The 26,434-nt window shown below is 34.0% G+C and overlaps 2 protein-coding genes across 3 annotated transcripts in view; one reads left to right on the top strand and one right to left on the bottom strand.

Moving 5' to 3' along the window:
- Nucleotides 1-442: 442 nt before the first annotated feature.
- On the top strand, nt 443-17,885 carry LOC126979310 (uncharacterized). The gene is made up of 8 exons (XM_050828559.1): nt 443-1,132; nt 2,487-2,770; nt 3,758-4,603; nt 6,450-6,803; nt 7,243-7,347; nt 10,185-10,274; nt 13,067-13,264; nt 14,555-17,885. The coding sequence occupies exons 1-8, from the start codon at nt 862-864 to the stop codon at nt 14,594-14,596; spliced, it is 2,190 nt and encodes a 729-aa protein (XP_050684516.1). The 5' UTR covers nt 443-861; the 3' UTR covers nt 14,597-17,885.
- A 4,028-nt stretch (nt 17,886-21,913) lies between these two features.
- The window catches only part of LOC126979207 (GATOR complex protein NPRL2), a 56,257-nt gene continuing 51,736 nt past the window's right edge, over nt 21,914-26,434 (bottom strand). For both annotated transcript variants that reach the window (XM_050828474.1, XM_050828465.1), the window contains 2 exons: nt 26,217-26,386; nt 21,914-25,700 (listed from right to left, as the gene is read on the bottom strand). In XM_050828474.1, coding sequence (XP_050684431.1) covers nt 25,521-25,700; nt 26,217-26,386 — 350 coding nt within the window. In that variant the 3' untranslated portion in view covers nt 21,914-25,520. The remainder of the gene's footprint in view (nt 25,701-26,216; nt 26,387-26,434) is intronic.

Consider the following 26,434-nt stretch of genomic DNA (forward strand, 5'->3'; position numbering starts at 1 on the left):
AACTAATATTGAAATGTTGGGTTAGCATTGACAGCTGACATAATTAATTCGCTTGACGTGATAAGTAAATAATTTTACTATTTTTGCTATAATGCTATTTTTGCTATAAAGATGCCGTTAAGTGATATAATATATCAATCAATAAAAGTATTCATAAATATTGGCACTGATAGTTTTGGAAAAATATAGAATTCGATTTCTTTCTGAAAAATATTCGACATAACATTTTTCCACGATTAGGTATATAAATATTTTGTGTTTTACATCTTAGCTTATTATTATTTTTATTTGTTAGTCAAATTATTCAATACATATAATAAGTTTATAATTTAATTTTCAAGTGTAAGTGTACACTAATAACAGCACTGAGTAAGTAGCTATTTAATTTATCTGTTCTAGTCTATACTTTTTAGAGTCTATAATTCGTCTAGACTCTATGCTTCTACGAGGGCTACCGAGTTTATGCGTCCTGCGGGCTAATATTTTTAGGTTTCTTGCGGTCATTGTATTCTAAAGAAAAGACTACATTTTGTAAATTAAACTGTACTAGTAATACGTACCCGTACCAAGTGTTAATTTTGTGCAAAAGTGTTGATAATTACTAATGCAATTTTTGATCACTTTGGCTCCCATCAGTACGTAATGAATTCATGAAAATTGAAATCTTAATATCATAATTATTCTTACTATACCATAACACTCATTACTCATAACAAATGTACCGGTACAGTTAATGTGCGTTCTGAGAATTTGCTATATGAATTTGATTTTGACGTCTGAAATTATGGTTATTGTGGCATATGAATCTCAAGATTCATTCGGCATGCAGACGTAACAAACATCGGAACTATGTAAATAAACATGAACGATATAGATATTAAGATAGTTGATACTCCAAAAGAGCCGTTGTTAGGTGCTGAAGAGTCACCTATAACTGAGGGTTCTGAGAACGATGTTGACCCTTTATGTATTGATGATCAAATGAGCCCCGCAAAAGAATCTGATGTAGCCGCTGATGTGAATTCGAATCAAGAGAGTAAACTTGGAAACTGTCATGATAATGCCAAAGAAAAGATATCACAAGAGAATGAAAATTATGAAGTTGAACAAAAACATTTTGAGGAGACAAACGGTAACTTATAATTAATACATTAAGTAAATATATGTGTTAAAAGTGTCCTTGGGCTTATAGTAATTCCTAAAACATTCGTTTTACATTAATTACACTGTAGTTACAAGGGCAAATAGACACTTGTTTAATAGAGTTGTAGAAGATGTAATTTCTAATTTAATTAAGAAGACTTATTTAAAAAAAGGCTCTACTCTTTATCTTATTACTCTACAGATATTGTAATTGATGTGGCACCCTGAGACTAGTTCATGATTGTCTTTAGCAATTACTAATATATGCAACATTACATTAACATTCCCAAATCGGCAGTGCCCCAGGCTACTAGATTTTTGAGATACACCAAAACCAAAAGTCTATACATCACCCTACTCCCTTATTAAGTTATGTCCCTTATTTTGTTTATAAGATGGTTTATTTTGCATGCTCTTATAGCTTGTTTCAATAGCTTTCAGATACATTCACTCACATTATCCTATTTATGAGCAATCTTTTAATTCACATAAAATAAAATGTATTGACAGAATGTTGCGGGAGTGCTAAAATCATGCTGATTGAGGCTTACCACATGATCAGAGTTTCCCGAAACAGAAAGGTTAATGATATGACTGTAAAAAGTAATGAGATAGTTTCTACGCTGTTTCTACAATCACATAGCTTCATTTGTTTCCAATGGTTGTAGTGTTTTAATTGACATTAAAATGAATTCACTATTGTGCTAATTATCTGAATCTCATAGTCATGGCGATGTGATTTTAAATCTGTCAGCTGACATTCCCATAGCATACTAAAATGATTTTGTACTAAAATGTTTCATATCAAAACAAAAGAAATGTAGGGCAGACAATGATATATGAATGTGAAAGTTTTAAAATTTACCATTTATCACCAAGTTGAACTTTATGGTAAGTTAAAACAGATCATAAAACCTTGAGTGTGGTAGGTTTGGTGCACCAATCTTCACACACTGTAAACAATTGATGAGATTATAAAAAAAAAAACATTTTATTACAAATAAAGCCGAGTTCCCACTGGCAGGATCATCTAACTGCTATTATTCCCCTCTCCTTGTTTAAGGATACACACACTTGTTTGCCTTTAATGGTAGTGGAAGTGTCAATAAATAATATTTACAAAAATCAAACTTTCAGGTGACAAGAATATTTTCAAATTATTACTGCATATTTTTTGGATTGCTGTATTTTCACACAATTTGTGTAATGAAACAATATGTATTATAAGGGATATGGCAATTTAACTTTGTGACTTTGTGTTTTACACCATTTTATGTATGACTAAAAAATAGGTACTATATTTTGTAATTATTTATAATATAATTTGTAATATTTTATTTTAGATATAAGTAAAGATGCAAATGATACAAACAGTATTGTGGAAACACATGTCAAACACCCAGAGCTAGTTCAAAATGTTATCTCAGATGAAGTAAAAATGAGTGTTGGCAAAGTGGAAGAAGATAATAAGCCAGAACCTCTCATATCTGTGCAAGAAAAAGATAATATTGATGCTGTTGTTGAGAAACAAGAACCTAAAGTTGATATTGAAATGGTTGATGTGGGTCCTGTTGATAAAATTGAAAAGGGAGTAAAGAAACCTCCATTAAATGGCGATGTGACAAAGGTGAGGACCAAACTTAAATGGATTTTATCCTATTATATTATTACTATGTAAGTTTCTAAAGGAAGTGATGAGCATACAGGTGCTACCTACATGCTGGGAACACTTGACATCAAATGTCTATCATGAAAACCTCTATCAGTTTTTATATATAATGGCATGGGTAAGATATCCATGCTGCGAGTTAATTGGCATACAATGCTACAATAATTATGTGATATTAAAACAAAAAGTAGTTTTTCATGTTATTTAAATATATTAGTGTACACTAAATACTAATGTCATATTTTTGAATGAAATGGTCTCAACTAGTACTATTTTAAAATGTTGTATTTATATATCTGACATCAGTGCAATATTTACAGACTTTAAAAACAGCAATAATATTATTTTTTATTATTAAGCTTAAAAGTATGTTTGTAAACTATTTGGCAGGCAGGGAGGCTCCTTTGCACACAATGCCGGCTAGATTTTTTTTGAAGGTATCCATGTCATATCGTCATGGAAACACCACACAAGGAAGCTCATTCCACAGCTTTGTAGTACGAGGAAGAAAGCTCCTTGAAAACCGCACTGTGGAGGACCGCCACACATCCAGATGGTGGGGATGATATCCTAACTTGTGGCATGTCGTGCGAAGGTGGAATTTGACGGCAGGAATCAGGTTAAACAGCTCTTCGGGACACTCCCCGTTATAAATCAGAACCCATTGGGTCCCCGACATTATGTTAAGGTCTGAAGGGCACCATAGCTAGTGAAAATACTGGGCAAATGAGACTAAACATCTTATGTCTCAAGGAGACGAGCGCAATTGTTGTGCCAATCAGAATTTTTGCGAGTTTCAAGAATCCTGAGTGGTACTGCATTGAAATGGGCAAGGCGTATAAATTACCATCAGCTGAACGTCCTGCTCCTCTCGTCCCTTATTGTCATTAACAAAAAAAGACAGAATTTTGATTTTCCATATTCATATGGCATTTACTTTATCAGGAAGAGCCAGCCATCAAAAGAAGGGCAAGTGAGGATGTGGAAACAGAAAGTCCATTAAAAAAGTTATGCCAAGAAGTTGAAAAAACATTCCCCCAACATGATTTTATGGTTAATGATTACATACAAACTGCAACAAAAAATAGTGTAGATGAAATACAAAGGCATACTGAGCAGTTGCTCTCAGAGATACAAACATTAAGAGAATTGGCACAGAAGAAAGAACATGAATGGAACAATATTTTGCACCTCAAGAAAGTAAAAGAAGAAATACTCTTGCGACTTTTAAGACGAAAGCAGGTGTTGTCATTCGAAAAAGCTCCTGATGTAAATGGTGCAGAACGAACTGATCCATTTGATTATTTAAATCAAGCCAAAAACTTAGCAATAGACAAAAGTGATGAAATATCTGGGCTAGCATTGAAACAGCCAGGTTCCGTTGGAGTTAACCCAATGATGCAGCCAATAATGCCAGTAACATCACATTTCAACCCTATGTCTGGCTTGCCACCTCCATATGACAAAGCTGCACATATGCAGTCAATGGGTAAGCCAATGTTTCCTCAAGGTTTAATGATGCCAGGGCCAATGCCTGGTTTTCCAAGAGATATGAATGGTCAATTGCCATCTGGCTTTGGTTTGCCTATGGGTCGTCAAGGTCCGACAAAAGATGTGAAGTCTATAATAGCAGATTACAGACAAAGAAACCCAGATATAATTCCACGCCGTGGGAGACGCATGAAGCCCATGGTTAATCCTAACATTATGAATCCAAGACCAATTGCTCCAAAGATGGATGGTGTTAATAGCTTAGGGAACCTTAATATGTTATTCAATAATTTGGATATGGTAAGTCTGCATAGCTATTATTTGTGAGTTTGCATGAATAGACAATCCATAAACTGAATTGATTTCGCAATTTCATTAATGGTTAGAGAGCCACAATATTCCAGAGTAAAACTGGTAATTTTTATTGTTTTTCATAAGCTGAAGCATTGTTAATTTAATACAGCTATTGCAAACTACTTTAACAAGGCATAAATACAGAGGCAGAGGCAGGCAACACTTCGTTAGTTATCTGGTGTTTCTAGAGTGCATGGGCATGGCGTTTAGATTATACTTAGCTGTATCAATAATTGTTAATCATACTTTTTTCAAATGTATAGTATAAAAGATTGATATAATTGTTAAACATTATATTTAATGATCAATAACCATCACATCCACAAAATATATCAATATATATTTATCATAATATATCTATATATATAAAAATGAATTGCTGTTCGTTAGTCTTGCTAAAACTCTAGAATAGCTGGACCAATTTGGCTAATTTTAGTCTTGAATTATTGTGGAAATCCAAAGAAGGTTTAAAAGGTGAATAAAATATATGAAAATACTTGGCATTAAATAAAAACAACAATGTTTATTTTCCTTTGATGTGTCCCCCATCATTCAGAAATCAAATTAAAATAATAGTTTAAAATGAATAACTAAATAGAATTTTTATATCTGTCTGACTTTTTCAGGAGGTAAAAATAAATACAGTTGTTAACTATCTATCAGATTATGTTTATGTTTTGTCACAGATAAAATTTCTGAATGCAATCAAGATTATTTGACGTACATACAAAAGTTTAGGTCTTTTATTTATTGATTGAGGCAGTATGAACTCTGCCGGGTCAGCTAGTATATAATAATATTGACACACTTTTAAATAAATTATCTTAGGTATAAAATTTATAGGTACAGTTACGGTTTAGATTGATTCTGATGTCAAATGTGTGATATGATAGTTTTTTTTTTTTCGGATAATTCCACCGGAAATGTCTGTTTTATGGCTCAAAATATCACCTATGTAAAAAAAGTTCGTAAGGATCTTAACCTGCTTACACAAATAATAATTTATAAAGTACACACTAATATAATATAATTGAATGCAATCCTCGACCCCAATAGCTCAAGTATAGACAATTGTCTTATAAAACATTCTACATATCGCCTACTAGATTACATTTTGAGCATATGATTAAGTAATGATGTACACTATATAATTGGAATAATTATCTATCTGTAATGAGGATGTTAACATCTATTGTTGAGAGACATTATTTTGCTTTCTCGTTAGAATAAGAAATCACATAGTCATGTGCGATCTTTAACAGTGACCACTAGACGATTAAATTGGAACAACAAAAAATTTCCGTCACGTCTCAATACTGACTATTATCAATATTAAGCGGGAATGTTTCAAGCCGGCCCTCATATACTCCGGAGCTCTTCACTCCAAACTCAGAAATCTTTGCCCTCATGGAATTTTCGAATTGTACAGGTCTAGTATTTAGTTGTCAGCACAATGGAGTTTTGTGGTGGCTTGGCTTTATTGTGTATATTCTACTATATTTATGACCAGGGGTGTTCTGTATAAATACTTTTTATGAGGTGTGAATTGTCAATAATATTATAAAAAGAAACAGATTATAAGTAATATATTATAACATAGAATTTTGTACAATGTTGTATCTATTATTATATAAATTTTTGTTTGTAAAATACTATACCATTGTGTTGTCTCTGGTTACTTATTGCACCATATTTTATTCTTAAAATAATAAAACAGCCTAAAAGAAACTGTTTATGTTTCTATACCCAATTTAAATGATAATGCTAATTTTCTTTAATAATACATTTCCAGAATCAAAAAGCTATGCTGGAACGGTTACAACAAATGCAAGCAGGCAGCATGCCAAATGGTATGTCATTCAAAGATGTACTTGTACAGTTTGCCAACATGCAGCAACCAGGACCCAATATGATGCCCAGCAGATCAATGGACCCAATGCAGAGCAGACCTGAGCATATAAGGCCTGAAAACAGGCGAAGACCTGAGAGGAATGAAGAACACATGACAATGAAGCAGGAACGAATGGCTTCTAGTCCAAGGCTTCCACCACCACCTCCATATCCAGAAATATCGTTGCTGCCTGTTACAACAAGTCAGGAAACTAATCATACACAGAATTCACTACTGCATGGAATCTTAACCAAGGTATGTCTGTTCCCATTTTCATAAATCATATTGATATGTATATATGTATTTACATTGTAGGAAGTCATATTTAGTCATTTTATATCCATAACCTCATAATTCTCATGCAACTGCACAAAATAGTGTTAGATAGTAGGATGTCTTTCAACACTAAAACCAATTTAAAAATATTAAAGATTCATTGTAGTTTTTATCTAGGAACAATGTAAGAAATTTATTATAAAACTTGCTGAAAGAGTCTAATAAAAATATATGTTGACCATAGATAATGGACTAGATGTTATCAGTATTAATTTTGGTTTGAAATCTTTGTGTTGTTAAAAAGTAAAAAATTCATGAGAAATGCCTTTAAATGATAAAATTAAAGTATTCAGTTATTTTTTTAATCATTTACATTTGGTACATTAACTGACATTTGAATGAGTGTTGCCACTTCCAGCAGGCGTCCCCTGCATCTCAGTGTTACTCGCCGACGTTGGCTAAACTGCTTACGTCGCCGGACGGGAAACAGAGTGCGCCCCTCTCGTCAATCGGTCAGGCCAAGGTACCATCTCATACATACACCCCATTGGTGTCCACTAATTGGCCTTGATCATTCCAAATTCAAAATTTTAGTTTTTAAGTCCGATTTTAGCCAGTAACTTACGGGAAATTTTACGAATGGCAATACTCATTGTTGAGAAATGACACCTCATTATCACATTGCAAATATTGTAGTGTAAAGCACAAAATATGTATATGAACAAAAGCGTAAGTTATATTTAACTTATGTTTTTTGCCTGTTAATATAAATTCTTAATATCCTTGATGTATAATAACCCAAGATACACAATTCTATCCAAACACTTCACTTCGGTTGACTTAAGACTGACAACATCTAATTATCAGCTTTATTAGAAGTACGACATGTGCCAAAATAATTGTTTCAGTCGATGTAATGAAAATGATGAAGAGAAAAATGTTCATTTACATGTGTGATGACACGACAGGAAAGAATATTTGAAAAATACTTCTAATAGAGTGAATATATGTCTGTATCTTATTTAAATATAATCCATATGCTCTAAGCAGTAAACTGATTAGTCACTTATGTTCTGTAGAACTTCTTGTAGAATAGACTGTAGTCCATGCGAAGCTGGTGCGGTTCGTTAATTAATAATAAACAAATGCATTTATAGTTATAAAACTACAGCTTCATAATAAAATATTCCACCATTCTTTAAAGAATGTACAAATATATAAAAATCATTGCTGTCTCTATTGTATTAGAACAGACATCAACAAGTAACCCGGAGAAATCTAGTGGAAATAGAATAGTAAGTATGTATATAATAAATGGATTAAATTTTGCAAAAAGTACTAAATGATTTAGTGAAATGAACCCTCTGCGGCTGAGGTGACATTATTTTCAACATTCTGCTGAGGTGTCGCCTGTCAGACATATATTTCAAATGGTTTTGTTTTTTTATGTAGTGATGCTTTTCGTCGAAGAGATGTTCTAGGGTAATTTTCAAAGCTTTATCGATATGTTTTAGTGTGAAAAACCAAAATAAAATAAGTATTTTTCAAAAATTACACTTATTTCTTTATTTTAGAGATTTTAAAGAACTTTCAACAGCGCCACTTTAAAAATTTAGGAATGTTTCTAGATAAAACATGTACACAAATAAAACCTAAATTTGCTATCTTCTATCTGTGAACTAACATTATAAAAAAAATTGTTGGAGCCAATTTTTCAGAAATCAGCCCCAAAAATTTTCAATTTTTGCAGGTGAAGGCAGAGTATTACAGACATCCATTCTTAAAATAACGTAAGAACTATATCTAGATAAAAAATTGAAACAACAAAATCTCCTAGTTTAAATCAAATCAACATAAAAATATTTAAAAAAAAAGTTCGACCCAATTTTTCTTGTAGGATACCAAAGTGAAGTCTTTGGTAAAGCCATACTGTGAGCTTCCCACTTTGTACTATGTACCTGTGTACGTCAAACCTTTGTTCGTCCATCAGAGCAATTGAGCTAAACCAGTTATCAGCTGTTATATTTCGGTTTTTTCAATCACTTATATTGTATAGGAATAGGAACAAAAATCAGTGTGTACCTATTCATACATCCGAGAAATGGGGGTCGAAATGGTACGAGAACTTAGCTGGCGCGCTCTGTGCGCTTAGAACAGAGGATACGTCATGTACACTATCCCTCTTGTTCATAATGGTCCGCTAACTTAAAACAGCCGCTAAAGAGTGTTTTTTCTCATTCTGACTTAGGTCAATAGAAGAAGGTAGTGTGAGAATTAGAAATGCTTTAAATTAGCAGACTATTATTAGTAAGGGGGTATGAGTATAACTATATTTATGACGTTACGTCTGAGAGATACTATGGACATAAAATTATATTACTGACGTTACGTCTACCAGATCCATCGCTTATTACTGACCTTACGTATGTGAGACACCAGGCAGCTCTAACTCCACACGTGCAATCGCCTCGGCCGAGCTTGCCGCACTGATGGGTGATTGACGCCAGAGCATGAAGGTACTGAGCGGGGCAGAACGATAGGGCACGGCGACATGGTAACAGATTTTCGTTTTCGTAGTGTCTGATACGTAACGTCAGTCGCAGAGGGTTAAGAAACTTACTTTGTTGTATGTTAGAAGTATTATTTTTACCAGTGTTTTCAAAGAGCACTGGGGCATTTTTTCTGATGGATGATCGAACGAAAATGAATTATAATATCTTAATTATACATATATAAATTATGTGTCACGTTGTTTGTTCGCGATGGATTCCTAAACGAATGAACGAATTTTTATTGCGATTACTTCATGAAGTGAAGTTGAGTCCAAATCGAGAGATAGGATAGTTTTAATTTCGATTTGGGACCCATAATTATTTTTATTTCCAATATTTGTTTTGTATGGACACATTTCTATGAGAGAATTTTTTGACGCACGGTTTGACAGTTCTGCTGAGAAACAATATCGTTTCAACAACAGCGAGCATATTTTAATAAATAATTCTTGGTGTTACGAAATATTATTGACGAATTCATAAATACGATTTATTATGTACAGAACGTCTGTCGGGTCAGCTAGTAATATATAAGAAGAAAATGTTACGTAAGCGCTCTGTTAGGATGTTTTTTTTTAAGAAAATGATTGTGTATCTAGGGTTTTCTTATATCAATGAATAAATTAAAATAGTGTATCTGTTAATAGTCATCGACTACAAAAAAAAATCTCATAATATTGATATTAAAAATGAAACAAACAGGCATTAAAATAATATTGACAGCTGTTAAAATATATTTGTGTGCTTGTGATGTGTCAAGACACAGGATAGCTAAGGCTACTGTTACATGTATGGTTGATTCTCACAGAACTGCGGCGAGATCACGATAACGCCGGTACAGCCTACGCCTCCGCCCGCCGAGTCACAGCCACCGGAGAAGGCTGAAGTTGTCCAGCTGGTGAGTTGTCATGACTGCAGACTGTCTCATTAATTGGTCCCTTAGTGTTAAGTTCCTACACCAGTGGAAGGCTCCTTTGCACAGGATGCCGGCTAGATTATGGGTACCACAACGGCGCCTATTTCTGCCGTGGAGCAGTAATGTGCTATTATTGAGTTTCGGTCTGAAGGCCGCCATAGCTAGTGAAATTATTAGGCAAATGAGACTTAACATCTTATGTCTCAAGGTGACGAGCGCCGTGTAGTGCCGCTCAAAATTTTTAGAATTTTTCAAGAATCATGTGCGGCATTGCATTGTAATGGGCAGGGCGTATTAATGACCATCAACTGAACATACTGCTCGACTCGAAGGGACGAGACTCCTTACTTTCATAAAAAAAAAACACCACAAGTAGAGGAGGCGGCCCGGCTAGCTGGAGGCGCCTTCGGTTAGACCATTTCGAATATCGAGATAAATATTAATAATATAAATATTGTAAAATTATACCTCTGTTTAAGTCTGGGAATTCGTAAAGTAGCTCTTGTTGTGAAAAATTAGCCAAAAAAAACAGATCAAAATCGCAGCCTCTGGGATGAGAGTTATTTTCCCTTCCGCCTGCACCACTGTCACTACAAAAATCGCATAAACTCTCGTGTTGCTCGTTCGTGTACCAATATTTATAAAATTGATTTATATTTCATAAAACATAATACACTGGCCTGCAAAAGTAAGTATCACACTTTTCAAATAATTTTTTTTTGCTTAACTATAGAAGGTAGAGATTTAAGATTAAAAACGTTTTGTTGCAAATTTTATAGGCTTTAATTCTTAGAAACTAAAATTATACATTACTAACATTTTTAACTTAAAAAAGATAAAACAATGAAAATAGACATTTTTAGTTTAGTGTAAAAAAAAATAAGTAAAATGTATTACATGTTATTTAATTTTTATTAACTGGTATTGCCTCCTCGAGCTCTGATTACAGCTTCGAGCCGGTTTGGCATACTGAACACTAGGTTTCGGAGCCGATGTTGGGGAATATTCTCCCATTCTTCTACCAGGGCCTGCTTTAGTGCCCTGAGGGTAGTAGGTGGTGATCTGCGATTTCTGACTAGCCTCCCAAGCTCATCCCAAGCGTGTTCAATCGGGTTGAGATCAGGACTTCTTGATGGCCAAGCCATCACGCTGATACCGACCTCCTGAATATACTCTTGTACTATATAAGCCGTGTGTGGCCGGGCATTATCATGCATCAGCATCGATCCATCACCCTTATTTGCTAAATACGGCCCTGCATACTCATTGAGAATCTCTTGAGCATATCTTTGCCCAGTGAGGGTGCCATTTTCTATGGCTACTAGCTCTGTGCGACCTTCTGAAGATATGCCAACCCATACATGTACACTGCCTCTACCGTATTGGACTCTTTCTGAGATGCAGGCTTGAAGGTATCGCTCACCAGGTCGCCTGTAAACACTTCGCCTTCCATCAGAAGTGTAAAGGGAGAATCGAGACTCATCTGAAAACAAAATTCTTGACCATTCTTCTTCATCCCACTGCATGTGTTCACGGCTGTATCGCAGTCTCGCTACTCGATGCTGTCTCTCAAGTTTTGGGTCACTTGCTGGTCTTCGGGGTTTCAAATCTGCTTCAGCAAGTCTTCTTCTCACTGTACTGTCACTAATGTAGTCCCTTGAAGTAGCTGTTGCTGGACTTCAACTGCATTTTGGTGGTGATTTCTTAACACAGTGGAAATAATATAACGATCTTTTCGGGCACTAGTACACTTGGGTCTGCCATTACAAGGTCTCCTCAGATGGTGTCCAGTCTCTTCGTACCTTCGCTTTACCTTCTGGACCGTTCGTACCGTCACACCCACCATTCTTGTAGTGCGACGCATACTGATGCTTAGTTCCAGAAAAGCCATGATCCTAGCACATTCTTCAACTGAAAGAGGCATGATAAATAAATGTTATGTGCTTTTTAGCATAAATTTTTAAAACAAGACCCATCGATCTTGAAAAAAAATTAAAACTGAAAGAAAAATGTGAATGGTAAAATTGTAATTCGGAAACGTCTACTTTGAAAAAGGAATGGTTTTGTTTTTGAAGTTTTTTTTCAGCCAATTCTTAAAAGAATAAAATAAAGTTTTTATGTACAAAATTAAATTCTCTTTGGAGTCCTTTTTATTTCGAAAGTATATCTTGTGAACTTGAAACGTTATCCCAATTTTAAAAGTGTGATACTTACTTTTGAAGGCCAGTGTATAATATTATTTCTATTTTTTCTTAAGTTTATATACTTTGTGAATTCGATTTTACTATGTATGCAAATGGTACATTGAATACATAGAATATTCATTTAATTAAAAATTACTGGTTACATTTATATCTTAATACCAGTGTTGATACCTATACTTTTACCCCTTTATTCATAATGGTCCGCTAACTTAAAACAGATGCTAAGGAGTGTTTTTTCGCATTCTGACTGAGGTCAATAGAAGAAGACAAAGTGAGAATTAGCAACGCTTTAAGTTAGCAGACTATTATGAATAAGGGGGTTAATCATTATAAAACTGGGAGAGACTATTCGATTGTAAAAGTAGATAATGCTTTCTCCTTTTATTCGTTTATTGATTTAGTTTTTCTTTTGATAAACAAGAATACAATTTTTATTACCAGAATTCCATAAAGCGTCTATATGTTTGGGAAAATAGCTCGTATAAAATCTTCTCAGATAATTTAAAAGTTTCATATTTGCTCTAAAGGAAACAGCTCTCCAGCTGAATAATTTTATATTTTGTGTTGTAGGATGACGAGGAAAGTCCTGCGTCGGAAGGCGAAGCGGTGGGCAGCGGGGGGTCGGGCGACTCACCCGCGGGCGGGGGGCGCCTCGTGATCGACGAGGGCGCCGACGACACGCCGCTGTGTCAGGGCTGTCGCGCGCGGGACGCGCAGTTCGTGTGCGCGGGCTGCGCCAACCAGTGGTACTGCAGCCGCGAGTGTCAGGTACGGACCTCTCCCACTTCAGTGATCCCTCATTATTTAAATCGATAGTAAAAATCCTGTACTAAATCTTAAGGCGTATATTGATATCAAGTAGTGAGAACAAATAAATATTCACATTAAAAAAATTATTAAGGTACCCAATATTATAAAGTTTGGACACCTCTGCCTGCCTAAATTTTATTTTTTTCCCCGCCCACACACCCATTTCACTCATGTACCCTGCGAAGGGCCTGCGGGCGGCGGCAAAAACGAAAGTTTTATCTTAATAATAAACATCGCCCGCCTTATTCGTTTGAGCCACCGCGGCAGTGCCGGTGCTAGGTATACGCCTTTGGACCCAGGTCAGGGCGATGACCTTAGTTTACTGGTAGAATAAATAAGTCAGGGGTTCTCAAGATTTTTGCCAAACATTTAATACAATAATAATAATAATCACTTTTCACAGAAATTATCTTGCCCCAAGTTAAGCATATATAGCCTGTGTTATGGGTTACAAGATAATGATATATTTAGTACAATATACTTACTTAAACATACATAAGTTCATATAAACATGCATAAATACATTTAAACATCCATGACTCGGAAACAAACATCCATATTCATCATATGAAATGTTCTTTTGATCGTAGCATTTAATCTAGGGGTTTGGATTTTTTATTTTATTTTTAGTGGTATCTCCGCATTCAACTTATCCGAGTCAGTTATCGTACGGGCTTTTTTAACACAGTGTATTTTAGATATCAGTTTAAAGTTTATTGATATCTGTAATAATTACAGAATAATCGCACACTTAAAAAATTACATCCTGTATTGATATTTATCTACACCCATGCTTTAAATCCTCTATTATAAATTCTAAAACACTTAGCTTATTGCCAACATTAAAACAATGTCCAAATATCCAATCCATTACATCATCCTAACGAGTGTTGTAATGAAATTCAGTACAACATTATATCATCCGTTTTCATAATAACACTCCTTTGGATGATATTATGGTTACTAGGACTGCCTTTTTAATGTTAGCAGTAAGCTGTTTCAGAATCTTTTATAGAGGATTCAAATTATGGGTGTAGATAAAGTCTTTGTATGCAACTGTTGATCATAGGTATTAAAACCCTCATGTGATACTATTATCACCAAATAAACCCACATGCGTGTTTAAATACCCCTTATTACACAACAGTTGCATAAATAACTATAATAGTCTACTGGGTATAGTTCGATGCTTCCTTTCCTTTGTGAACTACTAACTAACTAACAATAATCATTGTATTATTAATACAGGTAGCTGCGTGGGACGAACACTCGGACATGTGTTCTGGCTGAAATCAACTTCAACGCTGTCACAATAAGGTGTAGATTAGTCTGTAAGAATGCGTATATGTAGTACATTGCCTTATTTACTTACGAGTATGGTTTGATATAGGCGAATCTCTGAAGTAACGTTGTTCCTTGCGTTCTATGCCTAGGTTAAGTGCTAGCTCCAAGTCAGTATAGTGGATATTAAAGCTTATACAAAGACATTTTGATGTAAGATACTTGTTTTGGATCTGAGTCACCAGATGTCGCTACTGGTAAGATACTTGAGTGTAGAAATAAAAATATTTTTTTTTGTGCTGAACTAAGCCAATATTTCTATTATTAATGCCAGCAATTTAATGGGACGACGATAAATGGTAAATTTTATAATTTTGTATTAAAATTAGCATTACTGGTTTTTCTCATACAGAATATAAAATGGCCTTCATTTTGTTTTTTTTTACACCGATTGCGTGCGATTGTTCTAATTGATACTCAAATTCACGTGTAGAGGTTCTAGATATGAAAAAAGGCGATTCTATAGCCAAATTCCGTAAGATGGTTCAGCTATTGCAGAGCTTAGACAAAAACTGGTCTGGTGTAAGTACCATTGAATTACTTAAGTATTCAAAATCGGTTATTTATGTATTTGTTGCGCCACCAGTTATTAAATGACACCAAACTTAATATATGATTATATCTGTAATTTAGTTTTCGCTCTAAATATGGCACCTAAAATTACCTCAAATACATTCAGTATCTTACGAATCGCGATGTCTGCTGAGCTAGCGAGACAGTTAAGCGAAAATCATTCAGTATTTTTAAAGGTTTTGTTACAGTTACAGTATTTTGTTAAAGTTATTTTTAACACGGCGTGGTCATGTCATACGAATAGTTTTCGGCTGATTTCGGAGTCCCAACTACTCCCTTTGTGAGCTTGCAGTGAATCATGTCTTGTACTATTTTGTTTTAGTAAACAGTTCCGCAATAACGATTCGATAATGACTGTTGCGGTAACCGAATAGTCTTACGGCCGCCTCCAAACTCCTGAAGATTATTTAGAATTCAGATTTTTATTTCAATGTAGATATTCTTTTTATTTATGTTAATAAGGGACGAGACGAGCAGGACGTTCAGCTGATGGTGATTGATACGTCCTGCCCATTACAATGCAGTGCCGCTCAGGATTCTTGAAAAGCCCTTAAATTCTGAGCGGCACGACAATTGCGCTCGTCACCTTGAGACATAAGATGTTAAGTCTCGTTTGCCCAGTAATTTCACTAGCTACGGCGCCCTTCAGACCGAAACACTGCTTCACGGCAAAAATAGGCGCCGTTGTGGTACCTTTAATCTAGCCGGCATCCTGTGTAAAGGAGCCTCCCACTGACTCCCTCCCACATTCTGAATGTGAATTTCAATGCGAGTATTAATTTTTAAATCTACGTGTAGAACACCCTTATCTGTCACATTGATACATTTTCAAGTCTAAAAAAACTAATACGACATCTCATAAATGGATTGAAAATACATTAAGTATAATATATATATAGTAAATAAATAGACTAAGAGCGGCTGCAAATGTTTAGCCAAATTATTTGTTCCAGACTTTCGCGTATATCATTAATATTGCTATGGGCATACATTGCTAAGAGCAATAATTGCTGCACACATTCAAGAGAAGCCGAGATCTTCGATAATTTATACGTCTACTGCTAGCTAGACAACCGATGAAAACAGGCTAGGTTTATTACCTTAGTGTGCGTGTACACTCGCCCTTTGTATGTCACTATATGTGAGTGGGCGTGAATTGCTCATAAACGGGGCTAACTGTCAACCTCAATCTTTTTTCCACGTTTTCACAGCTGTCACAGAATATCTTGACGTATTTAATATCATAATATAATCAAGTTATTTTGTTACATTAACAATGAGAACTCTATGAAACTCAGCTGTAATTTGACTGGTGTGGCCACGCCTTAATGTCATTATCAATAATTGCATTATATTGATTTTAAATCATAATAATATAAGAGTCGATGAATCAATAGTTATTAATTATGTTTAATTGAACATTTTCTCATGAAATTCGAGTGGTTCGTGATTTTTGTCATAATAAATTTGTTTAGTTAAATTTTTATATACAACTATTTATTTAAGATTATCCGCGTGCGTAAAATAGATTTAAATTTTTAGAGTCCCGAAGGAATCAATTTAGGCGTCTAATGTTTTATAATGCAAAAAGGATCAGAATTAATTTAGTCACAAGCGGAACTTGTGACGCCATTTTGACAAACATTACACACACGTGACAGTTTATTGACTGCATTGTTAGAAAAATGAATTTAATTAATGAACTTAATCTTGCGGGATTACAATGATAGCAATAATTATAAAATAATTTCAAATAAATTATTTTACATTGTATCTTTGGAGTTACTTAAAATGTATGTTTTTTTTTTCATTGAAGTATCTTTTCTCGATGGTATTCAAACAGCCCACTTATTGTTAACCCTCTGTGGTTGTCATGTTATATAGGAATACAAGAGTCGTAGGAACAATTTAACAAAAAAATATATTCTTATATAAAATGTCCCTCTCAATTAATATTTAGGTTGTGGCATTTATAAGGGACTAAAGCGTCTTACACATTACTAGAATTTTCTTTGATTCACGCGAGTGTGACAAATTTAAATAAAACGCGTTTAAAAGGTTTAAAACGCGTGTAATTATTGTAACTTTGTTTTTACATTAGATTTTTGCGTAAAAGTTACATTTTTATTATATAACTACCTATCACAAATACTATCTTGACTCACTACATCTGCACTCCCCCTGAAAACAAGATCTGGAAAGGTCTTGAAACGTCGGACGAACTAAAATAATAATAAAAATGTAACTTTTACACAAAAATCTAATCTACAATTACAATAATCTTAATCTACTACTACTAGAACTTATTTTTTTGTAATAATTTTTTTATGGGCAACAAAATGGTTGTGCATTTCTTCAACTAACGGAAAGTTATAGAAATAAAAAAACCTAGTTTTTTTTTTACTATTGATCAATTCAAAAGTTTTGTTTTTGTTATGAGATTATAAAATCACACCTTGCTTGTATGACTCTCGTTAAGTATGGTTCCTCAACTATCCGATACATAGAAATTTAAGTATTACATACTGAAATAGTGTTTAGTTTTCTCACAGAAATAACTTCACCAAATATTTTGTGCCTTTCAATTAAACGTAAGTGAGTTATGTTAAGATACAGAACAGTGATTGTACAATATGACACGTGGACAACTGCGGTATTCGTTTAAAGTGATTATTGTGCTTACAACATAAGAAAATTGACTTAATAATTTTTACATTATTTATTTGGCAGCGAGGGCATCAACTCAAACCACTTTATGAAGCAAAATTAAAAAAAAATGAGGTGTAACTTGTAGGTTAGTATTCCATTTTATTTTGTAATCTGTTACTTGCGAAGTGTCAAATAATATAGAAATCATTTAATTTTGCTATCAAGAAGATGTGATAGCCATGATCTAATGAAAAAATATATAATAATAAAAATATTAACTCTCGATAATTTCTATAGAAAATCTTAAATGTAACTATTGTTTGACTAAACTGTGCCCTTCTTATTTATGACTGAAGTGTCACCATTTCGTTAGTCATGTTATATGTTGAAAGAGGTATCTATGTTCAAAGAACTCATTAAATTTACATATCAATATTTGTCTCTGATAATAATCAATGATGTTCTATACATATACACGAACAGATTCGCAGTTTGATAGCGGAACGGCAAAAGTGTGCTTAAAGACAATGCAAGCACACTTTCTCCTTAGGCTAAAATCTATAGAGCATACCTAGACTTTGCTCAGACTTTACTGACGTAAAACTTAGTTCAGTGTATAACACAGTGTTCAGTGTATGTGTATAACACAGCTATGTCAACCGATCATTTCCTTTTAAATCAGCTATTTATATACTTCAATCAGCTAAATTAAAATAAAAAATCTCTCCACCTTGACGTTGGCCGAATCTTCGACTTTCAGTCGACGGAGCCAGTTAATATAAAAAAAAGCTAAGACAGCCCAATGCAAAATCAGTTCCCGTGTTATCACACTCGGCTAAGTTTTACGTAAGTAAATTCTTAGTACGCTCTATCTTACCCTTAGTCAACTGTCAATGTCCGAATCAAATAAACTGAACCGAATAAATGTTTTACATTGCTGGTCATTGACCAAGGATATTTTAAACAACTGGAGTAAATGCAGCAATGTATAGATATAGCAGCAGATATATGGTATGATTTTTGGCATGTACCATTTTTCAGCCTTTTTATACCATGTGATTTGTCTATATGTATAGAACAGATATTTTTTTAAGAAATAAACAATACCGCAGATGTACCACGGCCGGCCTTGTGTGATAAGGAATAATATTGTATCAACTCATTATAAATATATAGTAATTATATAATAGGTACTCTAGAATCTAGATCAAATATTTTTTTTTCTTTCTTGTAATTTAGCCAATTTTTACGTCGTGCGCCATGCTTTGATACTCTGTTGATCGAAATTGAATCTTAATCCCTGCATATAAAGTTGATAACAGTCTATACTGTTAACAGCATCTAGCCTAGGTTATACGCTTTTACCATATAATTTTCAACTCAATGTACGATGAATACGATAAGGTTGAAATTTAATTATCATTAATAATGTGAAAGCTATTCTAAGTTGACTCCTATGCTGTAGCGTTTTATCACTAGTACTATAAAATTTTATTATAAAACTTACAATCGCTTTAATTATTAAGGTATTTATGTCTAACATAATTCATAGCGAGGGGACATATTATTATTGGCAATTTGTACAATGGCCAAAGTGCAAAGATAATATTAATATTGTAATTTACTCCATACGTAATAGTACGTCGTGAAAATTGGCCACGGATACCTCCTACATGCATTATATATTATAAACAATGTGTATTATTAAACAATATATTATATTATAGTACCAAGCCCCGAGATGAGTTTCTATAAGTTTAGTGTGGTGTACTTCTGTCTGTCATGGTGTACATATCACATGTTATTTGGCTGAGTTTTCTTGAGCTCTGCTAATACAGGACATGCGTCATGTATGTACGTAGCTCGTTACAATGTTACTTGTCACAAACATGTGACCATGAAAAAGTGAAATAATTTTGAGGAAAACTAAGTACCTGGCTGTAATTAAATGTTTTTTCTACAATATTGATATCCAGTCATAAATAATACTTTTTAAAATATTATTAAGAAATTAAAAAAATTATAATTCGATAAAATCTTTCGACTGTGTTTTCTTTTAAATATCGACCAATCACAGTGCGGTATCCTTTCACCATTTTGAATGTTAGATGACAGGTGACGAAATACAGTTTTAATACTAAGTTAATCTATTTATTAAATTGTTTTCTACACACCGTGCCAAGTTTTATACAATACTCTTGTTGACAGTATATTGTGAATAATAATTTATACATTTATATTTACCGCGACGTTGTGAAGCTACTATTTTTGTATTCTGTCCTATAGACGCTTCAGCCTTTTGTATTAACTAGAGTAATATCGGTGTTTCATCAATCGAAGTGTATATAGTTGGTTAGAAGTAAAGTAAAACGAATGTAATCGACGATAAGTAATTTTAGTTTTGTATTTATTGATACTTTCTCGTGTTGACGATGTATTGAAGACCAAACAAGTTTTTCAGTGTTGAATCAAATGAATCAAAAACGCGAAAATAATTTTACTATTTGTATGAATGTATTTATTGTGATTTTTTACATTTTACGAGCAACAATTTGTTGTAGCTAATATTCGTATTTCTGTAGTATCTGCTATGGAATCCATGTCGCTTTTTATAATAAATATATTGGCTTTTCCCGCCGATAATCTTTTCCTATCCGAGTTTCGAATGTAGATAGTAACGGGCGTTTTGGCCAAAACATCAGTTCACCACGCCAGTGAGACCTAAAATGTGTTACAACCGAATGAGTGCTTATTTTGCATTTTTTTTTCGACAGGCCGCTGTACAACTCTGTTTGAATCATTTAAATTATTTTTGTCGCGAGTGACTGTCATCATGGCTAATATATGTCTTACGGCCCCAGATCGAAATTAGAAAGTACGTGAGTATATTTTGTCTTTTTGAAACATAACCACAAAGGCAGCGCCAAGTTGACCTCAAATTTGTCAGTTTTATCAATATAACTTTAAAAGATTACGAAGAAGTACTGTTAAATTAAAATAGATATATCCGCAATATCTGCCAACCTCTGGGAGACAGATTGTGATTGTATGTTTGCATGAATATTGCAACATTTAAAAATAAAATCCAGAGGCCAGGTAACGTTCTACTGACTCTGGGGTGTGTCTCCCTAAATGGTAGAGCCGTGGCATTACTTGAGCCTTAAACATGTTTCTTGAGTTGTGGCTGATGCGAGGGAAAATATTCTGTGAAGCTTGTTTCGTCTCTAAAACGCTAGTCAAGTGTTTCGTTACCTACATAACTGTATTTTGTAACTTATATTATGTATAGGAATATATATAAGGTCTTTAAATGTTGTCTTATTTCACCCGTCGATTCAACAAAGCATTATGTAAGTATATGTTTACTCTCGGGATGCCGCCAGCGACTTCTAAATAGAACTGATTATTGTAGTTATACAAATATTATAAAAATAAGTACTTATTTGCTAACGAATCTGAAATCAGACTTGACAGCAATGTACACCTATAGATCCGTACACGTCATGTCTAGGAGACCATTAAAAATAGATATATTGTCAGCCTAGCGAAACTCGTAAAAAAAGCGATTCACTCGATTGTATGAAACGTGCAGTCATTGATAGATTGACAGATGACGGCTATAATCTTGTAAAAAACGGAGATAGCCGAAATCGACTACGTTTTAAGCAACTGTTCGCTTTCAAACTTGGCCGGATTATACTTCGTTGCCATATTGTAATTACTATTTAAAACTTAATTCAATTCTCACTGCACGTTTTATACTAAACTAAATTTCAATTTTTACTAAGGCAGTCCCTCCCCTTATTACGTAGTATTTACATCCTCTTTGATATTGTGAGCGTCAGAGTGGACGTTCACTAATCGTGTAGAACGTTAACATGATGTATTGCGTGTCTTTAGAAAATATTAGTTTTTTAGCTACAAATTGGGCAACCATCTCAAAAAAATATTGTATTGGAAAAAAAGGAAGGCCCCAGTACTCCTTGCCAAATTAGACATGCACATCACTGTCTTGCAAAGGTATAGTTAAATTAAAAAAGAAAAGAATAAAATAGGTTACTTTATTTGAGTCAGATACATTTGATAAAATATCTCAAAAATTTAACAATAATATGATTAATTACTACAATATTCCATAAAAATATTAACAACAATATTTAAATTACTAATCTTAGAACTAAGATATAAGCAATAATAATTATGAACATTAAAATATCAAGGTATATAATTAAAATTTTGTACTTCAGAATAGAATTAGGTACTTTTGATTTGACTTAGATTTCCAAACTTAAGAAAACAGAGATCTTAATTAAATATGTAGAGGCGAACGCTATATCTGTACTAGAGCGACCAATTAATAAGTTCTGCATTTATCACTGTAAGGTGCAATTTGACCAACTTCTAGCAATTCACGCTTAGAGCTAAGTATATTAATACATAAAATGATTGTTCTTTAGATTGGTAGCACTGAACAGTGGATAGGGAACGGATTTTCATTTAAAGCGCTTTCGCACAACGTCCGATCCGTACCCGTGAAAATACGATCCGGTGTTGTCGTAGAACTATTTTTATCGGTTGACGGAAAGAAATCGGATGACGGAAGCCAGATCTAGTGCGTAAACTACAATAGTAATAGTTCTACGGCTACTTCGGACCGTATTTTCACGGTTACGGATCGAACGAAGTGCAGAAAGTGCTCTTACTATGCAGATAACTATTTTTTTATAAAGTCGGTTCAAATAGGATCGTGCGCCTGGTATCTACCGCCGCACACAGTGTATGGCACTAGAGGCAAATGCGATGACTGATTGCCATTTTAGGAGTAAGAAGTGATGGAATATGTTCGTTATTGAGTATATTAGAATAAATTGGCAATAAGATAAAAAATATACCTATTTAATTCTTATTTCCCATTCAATTTCGATCTAAAATTGTACTTGTGTATAGAAAGTGGTGATAATAAACTCTAAAAATTATCAGATTGCTTCAGTCGTACAGTTTTGACTAGCTGAAATACAAACATAGACTAGAAAATTATAAACAGATTTTGCTAACGAGACAACAATAAAAAATTGATATAACTTGTAACTAATGAAGTACCTTCCATTATTAATTTGCATTTAAATCAAAGTTCTAATTACGTAAGAGTTTCTTAATACAAAAATTCTTAATTTTTTAATTCCTCATGCTATTTTACGTTTGAAAGAACAATATTTTAATAAAGAAAGAATTAAATACAACCAAAAATATTATTATGCCGCATAATTTAGTTAAATAATGTTCATTTAAATATCATTTAATTATTCTAATACAATTAGAAAGAAATATTTTTTTATTATTTTACAACATAGGTACCGATTTCTCGTCCATTGGATGTGGTTCACTAGACGTATGAGTGACAAGAGGCCTATGGTAGCTGAAGTTACTGCATTTTATTTATTATTTAAAGGTGCCTTCTTTTTGCCCGGAGAAATAACATCAAAAAATAAGTTATAATTTGTCATTAGTTCTAAATACGGCGACGATTTCGACATCTTATGATAAGAAAGACGGGTGCAGTTCTGTTGTTCGCGTCACACCATGGTATGCTCTGCTACAGGTCATTAACATCAGATAGGCCCTCTACATGTTCAGTTACTTATACAATATGTATATATTTAAAAAATCCTTGCTGGTTGTTTTTGTAGCTTGGTTTCTGAGTTTTAAATTAATAATTAACTAAAATAAAGTACATTACCTAATTCATACATAAAATTACATTTAATAAGTGATTATAAAATGATTTCATAAAATAATTATGTCGGTGGGAAAGTCAACGTTAACTAAACCAGCACCTTCTCAGTCCAAAATACAAATGTCAAAAATTGTATAAAACTAAACTACAATTATTATAATATTGAGCAGTTCCTTACAATACAATACAATACAATAGCCTAAGATAAAGGATTGGTCTCCGCTAGGCTCTAACTAGATACCGCACTACATAAGAACAACCTTTTTCATTATGTCAACTATTAGATGCTTGTGTGCGTGGCATCTTGACACTCAACGGCATCTTTCAAACTTTGTAACATACGCTTCGTGCTATTTTACATTGAGATTAATAAAATACAAAATAATTACTGATGATATGTGATCCCAGTGTCTTTCTTATTTCTTGTAGTATTATTTTTACAAAATTTTACTACGCAACCGGCACTTTAGTTTCAATTATTAGCAAAGTTTAACAGAAAATGTGGCACGTCAAAGTCACGCATTGTTCGAGACTGGTTCGAGTACGCCCACTTAGACATGATGTAGTTGGAGCGCAGCGGAGACCAATCCTTAATCTAGGACAACAGCACTTAACTTAATCACAAATATTTACTCACAACTGTTTAAATGTTCATATTAATATAAAAGGCTTCCAATAGTTCTATATTATATCATCAACGTCAACATACAATTACCACACATTATGGCCGCCATTAAAGTTATTTTTTATATCTTATAATTTATCAGTCAATATTTTTTGGAAAGACGACTAAAACAGAATCTTATAGCATTTCGATTCAAGGTTGAAGGTATCTAAAAAAATATGCGGTAAAGCGACTGCTAAGTCAGAACCAAGAGTATAATAATATATAGGGTAAAGAGAGCCCTCTCTACGCATTATCAGCTCTCTATTTGAAAACTAGCGCCATCTGGAGATTGGCCCCGAAAATAACTATATATAAGCTCGAAATTATAAAATTCATTTTTAATGTTGTGATGCAATAACTAACACTACTTTTTAATGCAGGTATTGCAATTTTTAATCAAGTTGAAATTGCGCGTACAGTTATTTAATTTTGCCACAACATAGAACATGGAGGATAGATTTAGTAGTGTAAATATGCAAAATGGAACACGAGAGCTACATACATGCGCAAACGCTAGAAGTAGCCGCCATTTTATGACCAGTGGGCAGTGACAAATAAAGAAAAGTTGAAAGGTTTCAAAGCGAGTGACAGCTGACAAACTTTCATTTTCGGGTCAACTAACAGATGGCACCACAGTCTTCTGAAAACGTCACTTTAAGGCGTCTGTCCCACCCCTGGTCAGAACCAACAGTTATAGAGAATCTCATATAATGTATGGTGGTTGTACATAAACGTACATAAATAATTCAATTAAACATTATAGTATAATAATTAGGAAACTATTCGTTGTATATAAATAAAGCTAGCAACATTATATAGAAAGGCACATGTCATATTTATTAATGAATTATATTAATTTTTTTTTCTTCATCATTGACTTCTGTAAGTAGTCTATGGCATATTGGCCAAACAGAAAGTTGACACAGAATTTTTGTCTTTCACGAGATGTATTACCATTTATTGTAACCATAGACACTATAATAAGAATAAAAAAACTTTCAAGATGAAACCATTTTGAGATAATGATAATATTTTCAACTTTTTAATTAATTCAATTTACAAAATATCTATTACGTCATTATTTAATTCATTTAAAGAATTATATAATTTTTTGTTATACTTACAATTTACATACTCAGTACATTCCAGAATTTGAATGTTTTTATTAACATCATGTCAACCTTACCTTTGTATAAGGCACAACGTGTCCAAGCATTGCCTTTAAAAACAAATAACATAGACCGGTGACGTCACTTGACAATAAACACGACATCACTGTCTCTCTCCAGCTGCTCTTCAATCTGTGACGCGGAGCAGCCACTCTGACAACACAGCTCGTCAAGACAAGCCATGCCGGTATAGACACGGGACGGATTTTGGCTTTGCTCGCTGCGAATCGATGACGAATCATTGTTCAATGTCACCGGGTACTAGAATAAAAGAGATAATTTCAAATCACGAACTGCATCTTTTTCTCTTTTCAAATTGATTACTACCAGTAGGAGGCTCATTTGCACAGGATGCCGGCAAGATTATGGGACCACAACGGCGCCTATTTCTGCCTAGAAGCAGTAATGTGTAAACATTACTGTGTTTCGGTCTGAAGCGTGCCGTAATTGGTGAAATTACTGGGCAAATGAGACTTAACATCTTATGTCTTAAGGTGACGAGCGCAGTTGTAGTGCCGCTCAGAATTTTTGGGTTTTTCAAGAATCCTGAGCGGCACTGCATTGCAATAGACAGGGCGTATCAATTACCATCAGCTGAACGTCCTGCTCGTCACGTCCCTTATTATCATAAAAAAACGAAAACTTTTATAGAATATGAATGCAAACCTTAGACGTCGAATGTCTTTGATGGCAAATAATGTTCTCCAAGAACGCTGCGGGTATTTTAGTAGATATTACGAGGTATAGTTTCCGGGCGATCGCCCGCGAGGAACCCACCTTGTAGACCCGGCGGATGAGGCCCTCCAGAACTCCGAACAGCACCAGCTTGCGCTCGTTGATGGCCAGCTCCTGCGGGCGCAGACGACGGCACAGGTCACGCATGGTGCTGCCATAAGTCATGGCTGCGTACATGCGGAACAGGTCGCTCACTCGGGGCAGTTGCCGCGCTACCAACAACAAAGAGGATGTAAATACTACGTCATAAGAGACGGGAC

This window comes from Leptidea sinapis, chromosome 3 (assembly GCF_905404315.1).
Source record: "Leptidea sinapis chromosome 3, ilLepSina1.1, whole genome shotgun sequence".
Lineage (NCBI taxonomy): Eukaryota > Metazoa > Arthropoda > Insecta > Lepidoptera > Pieridae > Leptidea > Leptidea sinapis.